This window comes from Diaphorina citri, unplaced genomic scaffold (genome assembly GCF_000475195.1).
Source record: "Diaphorina citri unplaced genomic scaffold, Diaci psyllid genome assembly version 1.1 scaffold342, whole genome shotgun sequence".
Lineage (NCBI taxonomy): Eukaryota > Metazoa > Arthropoda > Insecta > Hemiptera > Psyllidae > Diaphorina > Diaphorina citri.
In genome coordinates, this window is record NW_007377777.1 from 1 (window position 1) to 8515 (window position 8515).

An 8515-nucleotide genomic window follows, 5' to 3' on the forward strand; every position below is an offset into this window, starting at 1 on the left:
AAACATTAGGTAAAAAAATTAAAAAAAAAAAAAAAAAAAATACATGGAATAGATTTTGAGTGATACATATTCATTTACATACGATTCATTTACTTGAATTACTTATGCACATATGAGGAGAGAAACATTTATTTAAAATATATTTAAATAACGTGGCTGCCAGTTTTTGGCTGGTTGCGAATCACAGCATGACAATCATTCAGATAGAAATCATCAAATTTAATCTCGTGGGGGGGGGCGTCTTTTTCCTTCTTCTTTAATCAATAGAGGAGCTGGGTGCAAAAAGGGCAATAAATGAAAAACATCAAACTGAGATATTTAACTTTAAATTTTTCAATTTTCCATCAAAATCCTTGAAAAGTATGTTTACAAAAAAGCTGTAACTCATCGAAAAAAAAGGTTATCACTGCAGTTCAAACGCTGGAAGATAGAGCGCACCACGTTCTATTCAAAAGTAATAAATTGTACTTATTTACTCCAAATTTTGTACAAAGTATTTATTAAACACAAATAAGAAGTATACAAATCTACGCAGTTTTGATTTCTGTTGTCCATTCTACTAGTTTATTTAGAGGTTACAAAGTATTTATTAAACACAAATAAGAAGTATACACATCTACGCAGTTTTGATTTCTGTTGTCCATTCTACTAGTTTATTTAGAGGTTTTTAAGCATTTTGGGATTCCTCTAATTATTATTGACTATTCAGCAACACTAAACTTGTTATTTTTACAGTTATTTAAACATAAAACAGTTGATAATGATTTTCTAAAAACAATGAAAAGGAAAAAGAGGCGAATTAAAACTGAAGATGGAAGAAAATCAAACATTGAAGGAGAAGGCAAAAATAATAAAACAGTTAAGGTTGAACATTCAAAAAATAATAACAGATCAACTAGGTACCAACTAAAATTTAACTCATTAGCAAATGTAGACAAATATGAATTGTTTAGCGGTCAATGAAATACATAATATGTTATTGCTCAACTCTGTGTAGTCTATATGCTCTGTAGAAAAGTCTAACAACGGTATTGTAAAAAACTTTGACATGTAGGGGATCCTCAACTCTGTGTAGTCTATATGCTCTGTAGAAAAGTCTAACAGCGGTATTGTAAAAAACTTTGATATGTAGGGGATAGATGTGTGCTTTGTTGATAGACAATTTCCGAGTACTAAACATTAGAAGTTTTAAAACCGTTCATGTCAGATTTTTCCTAGAGATCAACTAAACAATAGTGATGTTGGCTCAACTCTGTGTAGTCTATATGCTCTGTAGAAAAGTCTAACAACGGTATTGTAAAAAACTTTGACATGTAGGGGATAGATGTGTACTTTGTTGATAGACAATTTCCGAGTTGTAAACATTAGAAGTTTTAAAACCGTTCACGTCAGACTTTTCCTAGAGATCAACTAAACAATAGTGATGTTGTGATTTATATATATTTTTCGCGAAATATCGATATTCCAAAATCAACATCCCTACTAAACAATAAGGAGCAGATAAGTTATTTCAAACACGTTAGAAGAAACACAAGGAAGTTTTAAAACCGTTCACGTCAGACTTTTCCTAGAGATCAACTAAACAATAGTGATGTTGTGATTTATATATATCTCGCGAAATATCGATATTCCAAAATCAACATCCCTACTAAACAATAAGGAGCAGATAAGTTATTTCAAACACGTTAGAAGAAACACAATATGTTATAGGTTAGAGGACGCATCCGATTTCACACGTTCTCAGCTCAGGTTAAACTATGGTCAAACTTCTGCAAAACATCAAAGATGGTTAGTAACTGGCACACTGAAGTAGCTCTAAGGCCAGATCAAGAGTTACAAGCCAATATAGCTTTTCTTTGCGTTTCTTAGCTTATAAGAAAGTAAAAGATACTGAATTTGTTTAGTCATTTGTACACAGGGCTTCTGGTTGTGGTTATGGTTATACACAGCTAGACTAGGCTTCAAAAATATAAAAGAAAGAAAAATGTACGAAAAAAATGGACTTGTTTCGTTTTTTTACTTTCCTTATCCTATAGGAAGGAAAGTAATGAAATTGAGTCAAATTTTAGATGGTCAGTTTTTTTCTTTTTTTTCCTATTTTTCAGGTTTACCCTAGTTCTGTGTATAACCACCACTTCTACAGAAGCTTTGGCTTGTGAACTGTCGACCTAGCTCATAGAAGCTCTTTTTTCGCGGTGTTGTCAAACGGAGAGGATACCTGCTGTTGACAAGACGATCAACGTTGGGCCTTCTGGGGGGCCTGGTCATGACATCGGACTCTGGACCTTCGAATGCTAACGAAATAGCCGGAATCTTGGAACAAAATAATGCGAGGTAATTTCCTTTTCAATAAATAACCGAACCATTTGCTGACGCTCGAGCGTTTTCATTGTATATTTTATATGTATGTTTAGTAAAAAAAAAAAAAAAAAAAAAAAAAAAAAAAAAAAAAAAGGGTTTTAAAAAAGAAAAAAAAAAAAATTTTTAAACCAAAAAAAAAAAAGCTGAAAGGATTTGACCGAGAAATTGATACCGAATTTCAGAATATCCCCAGACAGCTTTTTTCAACTTTTGGCTCTCATCAGCAGGGAGTAGTCATTTGATGACCAATCTTTTGGTATAAAATGAACAATGGATTGGAAATTTGAACACATCACATGCCTTCAGACACACTCCATTTGTCAAGGGTCTAGGTTTTTCCTTGCCTTTGAGATTAATTTAATTTGAATATTATTGGAATATTTAGAAAAATATGCTCAACTCACCATGTCAGTTCCTAGATCGATACACAGGATGGTGACTGTGCCCAGAGGCAGGGGAATGTCCAGCAGGATGAAAGTCAAGAACGGCGAGATCTCGGGAATGTGGGTTTTTCCTTGCCTTTGAGATTAATTTAATTTGAATATTATTGGAATATTTAGAAAAATATGCTCAACTCACCATGTCAGTTCCTAGAGGTTTTTCCTTGCCTTTGAGATTAATTTAATTTGAATATTATTGGAACATTTAGAAAAATATGCTCAACTCACCATGTCAGTTCCCAGATCGATACACAGGATGGTGACTGTGCCCAGAGGCAGGGGAATGTCCAGCAGGATGAAAGTCAAGAACGGCGAGATCTCGGGAATGTTAGAGGTGAGAGTGTAGGCGATGGACTTCTTCAGGTTGTCGAAGATGAGACGTCCTTCTTCCACGCCGGTAACGATGGAGGCAAAGTTGTCGTCCAGGAGAATCATGTCAGCTGCCTGTTTGGAGACGTCAGACCCGGCAATACCCATAGCAACACCTGAGGAGCAATGTGATTGTGATGTTATTTTGACAAAAAATATTGGTTTAGAGGCCAATGAAATGGATTTTTTTTTTTAAGAGGTTTTTTTTCCTAGTTTGATAGAGGGAACTGTTAGTGCTAAGGTTTTATCATCCCGAAATCGAAGAGAGAAGGAAGACAGGATAGGAGAAAGCCAGCTGTTCAGAGATGGAATATTATCGGTTTAGGATAAAATCCGCCCCGGACGGGAATCGAACCCGCGGCCTAGCGCTAACAAGGCAGATGCGCTACCAACCAAGTTAACTAGGCTTTTTTGTGAGTTGCAGAATTTAAATATCTTTTTTTTTTCGAGGCCCCTAGAGCATAAAAGGAATATCGCTGCCAAATTGCAGCTTGCTAGGTGTGGTGGTTCTCGAGATAGGGCGATCAGTGTGTGAAATGTGAATGAGTTCTCGTTCTTATAATATAAGATTTACTAGCTGAATTCCGTCGCTTCGCTCCGGAATCCCGCTAGTTCATCCCGAGGCATGGCCAAGCTTGTGGAAAAGGCATGGCCGAACTTGTATTTTTATCAAACTAAAAACATAAACGAAACTCAATATTAGGCGAGCGAGGAAAAGTTTTCTCTCCCTCAGTCTCTGCACTCTGTGTATTTCTTATGGTGATTTTAGCGATCAAAAATTGATCATATCTCAGGATCGGTTTAGATTTTCGCAAAATCCTTTCTTATTGCACACCTAGACCATAAAAGGAATATTCCTACCAAATTTCAGCTTTCTAGGTGTTGTGGTTCTGGAGATAGAGCGATCAGTGTGTGAAATGTGAATGAGTTCTTGTTTTTATAATATAAGATTTTGAGGAATAGGACTCCAATTGTTAACCTCCTCTTTAAATAAAACACATTAATATCGTCCCGAAATGAAAGAGGGAAGGAGGACAGGATAGGAGAAAGTCAGCCTTTCTGAGAACGACCCTTATCTGATCAGAATAGAGGGAATTCAAGCTAACTAGGCTGACGTGCTACCTTCCAACTTCCAAACTGACTAGACTGGTGGCTACATAAGTAATTAAGGAGTAGCGCTCCACCCCACCAAGAGAGTTCCGACAGCTATTACTTACAACACACATCACAAATAGTTGTGGAAACAACTTTTCTCGATATCAAAACCACGAAGCTGGCTATTCCAACAAAATAGTTCTGTTGTACTAAGTAAAATTGTTGGATAAGAGAAGTACAAACGAAGAAAACGCGTTACCTTCCACAGCGTTGGTCGAGAAGAAGCCGAGATTTTTCGTTTCCAGCGGATTGTCGTTGCTGTTTTTGTTGTTTGCAAATGTCAGGTTATTTGACTACTAGGTCATTTTACCTGCCTCTGGCTTAACAATATTTACCTACACTGTCATTGCTGGCTTCCAAGGCAGGACAGGAGTTAAGGTGAACTGAGTTCATAGGACTATCTGCTGTTTTTGTTGTTTGCAAATGTCAGGTTATTTGACTACTAGGTCATTTTACCTCTGGCTTAACAATATTTACCTACACTGTCATTGCTGGCTTCCAAGGCAGGACAGGAGTTAAGGTGAACTGAGTTCATAGGACTATTTAAGGAACAAATAAGAAAAGATTTTAGACCAAAGCGGTGGAGATGTTCAGAAAAACTGTGAACAAAGCCTCTCCACCATGTTCTATCTTTGAACTTTTCTTCGTTAATTACAGACTTTGGATCTAAACCTCTTTCTTCAATGTCTTTATGAATCATATCTATCCATCGCAGTCTCGGGCGACCCCTTCGTCTTCTCCCTTCCATTTCCAGATGAAACATTCTTGAAGGCCCAATTAACAAGTAAAAATTACTGAAATACATCCAATCAAAATGTTAAAATGGGGGATAGTTAACAAGTGGGGTCTAATTTTAAATTACTTTTTTTTTTCACAGAAGCACTGCTGATTCGAACCCGCGTTCTCATGTTTACCGAGCGAGCGCCTTAACCACCAACCAATCTTCTTGAAACGTATAACTCACCTCAGAATCTCGTCGAGTAAATCAGAAGACAATTCTCTCAGTTCACTTCCATGGACCACAGCAGCCTTGGCTTCTCTAGGATTAACCTCGGACACTGGAATGTTCAATCTGAGTGCAATATCCTCCACTGTCTCGTTACCTTCCGAGATGATTCCGACAGACTTGGCGATGGCCTGGAGACATATGGATAAATCAAATAAATACTTCTTTAAAAATGGACTTACACAAAGTTACTGAGTCTTCAATCCAGTACAGGAATTACTTTAAAAAAAAAAGTTTTGATAGAGAGAACTGTAACTGCCAAGGTCACATTCCCATCCAAGAACAGAAAAGTTCGGTCAGAAAATTTTCACCCTAGCCGGGATTCGAACCCAGTCAGAACATTAAACACAGAGAGTGAAGAGAAGAAGTGACGTCATCCGCCTGGTTGTAACAATATTAACGAGTCGCTTATAATATTGAGTTGGAGGAAATATATTCTTTAGAAAAGGTTTTCTTGCAGATCGACCAAGAAGAGTAGCAGTGGCAAGGCAAGAACAAGATTGTTTGAAAACGAGAAAATCGGCAAAATTATTTGAAGAGCTTAATCTGCAATAGAAATAATTCCAGCCTTAATCTCATGCAACCACATAATGCATATCGAAGCCAAGGACATAGAAAATTTTTTTGATAACAACCTATTAATTGGGAATTCTTCAATTTTTTCGTGAAAAGCCCAAAAAAGTCTCTGGTGAAGTCAGTGCATAAAGGAAATATATTTTCCGTTATCTGAATTAATGATCATTAATATGACGAACTTTCAAAGGATTATTACGAGTCTTCAATCCAGTACAGGAATTACTTAAAAAAAAGAGTTTTGATAGAGGGAACTGTAACTGCCAAGGTCACATTCCCATCCAAGAACAGAAAAGTTCGGTCAGAAAATTTTCACCCTAGCCGGGATTCGAACCCAGCACCTCCAGATTGAGAGTCAGTGCTCTTGACCACTCAGCCACAGAGGTGGGCTCACAAAAGATCAAACCAAGTCACAGTAACATGAGGCGTTTACTATAGGTACCCGATCGCCCTACTTATACCAATTTCCTTGATGGAGACAACGTACCTTGGCAGTAATAGGATGATCACCGGTGACCATGATGACTTTGATTCCAGCAGATCTACACTTGAACTTTAATTTCTGTTAGTAGGAAATTAAATGCCTTAAAAAATGATAATCATCTTTATAGGTATACCTCTGAAAAAGGAACAGAAACCTACAGAATTTCATGTGGTGGAATAGAGTAGAACAAAAGGGTATCAACTCTCAACGAGGGAGGATCAACATTTGGGGAATACTAAATATATGTACTTGGTGAAATATTAAAATGTAAATGAAGAATTTTTTGATACTGCAAAGGCATTTAATTGGAAACGGTAGAATATACCAAGGGGGAAATTTGTTACTTTCCGTTGAATTCTAATTAATTGTTGGCTGATGATTATGTTTCTAAGGATTATGGCACCAGGTCTACCTGATAGTGTGTGTGCTCATCAGAGAGACCTGATCAGGTGTACCTGCCAGGTCTACCTGATAATGAGTGGCTGACCTTAGAATGGATATGCTCTCCTCTATTGCAACGTTAGGCTCAAAACAGAATCAAGTGGAGAGCATCAAGCAGGTAGAGGGAAGCGACGGCTTAAATCGCATGTGGGGTAGCTATATGTCGTTTCTCAATGTCACCATTTCTTCTAGCACTTTCTGGATCATTGCACTAAGAGAAAAGCTTGATAAGTTGACAACTCATTAATAAGCTTCGAATGAATTCAGTGTAGGTGTAACAAAGAAAAGTTGAAAAAAGCTTTCCCTCTAAAAAGTCTAAAAGCTTTTTAAACTTCAAAAAGTCATTCTAAAGTTGAATACGCAAACTTCAAGAAGCCATTAAAAAGGTGGAATACGCACTTCGGCACAAAAAAAAAACGTTTCCCGCTAACTTTAGATTTTGCGTATACATTGAAGAAAAAAAAGTGGAAATTTTTTTTCCCTGTAGGAGAACAAGTGGGAAAGGAATCAGAATGGTGTTAAGTAAGAAATCTTGTCAGAAATATGATGCCCCAACTTTAAAAATAATAATAATAATTCGCTTGAACTCTGGAATACCAGGTTGTTCACCCCAACTTTTATTAAATAACTAAATAAAAAAATAGTAAGCCAAAAGCCAAAATACACAATGTACCTACCTACCTACCGTAACCTAACCTACTTACCATGATTGCCTGGCAAGAAGCTACAAGGAATTTCAACTATGTACATAATTAATTCCTCGATTAATACAGTTTAGACCTAATAAGACCTTGTTTAGACTGCGAGACCAAATAGACTTTTCAGTACTATGCTGGCAGTATAAACAAGGTATATTCTATGCTATAATTTATGACTTGAGTAAACTCGAACCAATGTTGTGATTACACTTACTTCTTGAGGATGGGCACTCCATCTTGACCTCCCTTGAACTCGGCTCTGTTACATAGGGTGGCGATTCTGGCCAAAGCTTTGAATCCGGGACTGGTTCTATCGTATTGCACACCTGGAGGAAATATTTATAATAAATTGTATTATTGAACCCATAAAATACATAAGACCCTGTTTAGACTACTGGGATGAATAGAATAGAATACACCCTGTTTATCCTGCCAGAATGAGACTGAAAAGTCCCTTTACTCCCGCAGTCTAAACAGGGTTTTGGTTTTTAGTGCCCTTCGAGCAGGATAAACAAGATATTCTATTCTATTCTGGAGACAAAACAGACACTGTACGTTAGTTGTCCTTTTATTGCACTCAGCATTGTTGAAATGTGATTGAAATTCCAGCAAAAAGTTGATGGATAACCACAGTGTAAAAAAGCAGGAAAAGGTGATCCAAAGACCAAAAGGACATGAAACTCCTCGTTTATTGGGATCGAACTATCGCTCTCCCATTTTCCAGGCAAGCGTCTTTAACACTAGCACTAGGCCACTCAAGTTCCACTTACCAGACTGATCTTCAGTGGTGTCAGCTTCAATAATCTGGTTATCGAACCACATATGAAGGACATGAAACTCCTCGTTTATTGGGATCGAACTATCGCTCTCCCATTTTCCAGGCAAGCGTCTTAACATGGACTTGTTTCGTTTTTTTACTTTCCTTATCCTATAGGAAGGAAAGTAATGAAATTGAGTCAAATTTTAGATGGTCAGTTTTTTTTTCCTA

At 37.1% G+C, this 8515-nt stretch overlaps 1 protein-coding gene across 1 annotated transcript; it reads right to left on the reverse strand.

Moving 5' to 3' along the window:
* Nucleotides 1–2097: 2097 nt before the first annotated feature.
* LOC103507788 (sodium/potassium-transporting ATPase subunit alpha) lies at nt 2098–8349 on the reverse strand. The gene is made up of 8 exons (XM_026822553.1): nt 8298–8349; nt 7742–7853; nt 7010–7040; nt 6392–6466; nt 5290–5462; nt 4525–4583; nt 3030–3328; nt 2098–2313 (listed from the first exon to the last, which is right to left on the reverse strand). Exons 1-8 carry the CDS (start codon nt 8347–8349, stop codon nt 2113–2115), a joined length of 1002 nt encoding a protein of 333 aa, XP_026678354.1. The 3' UTR covers nt 2098–2112.
* Nucleotides 8350–8515: the final 166 nt, after the last annotated feature.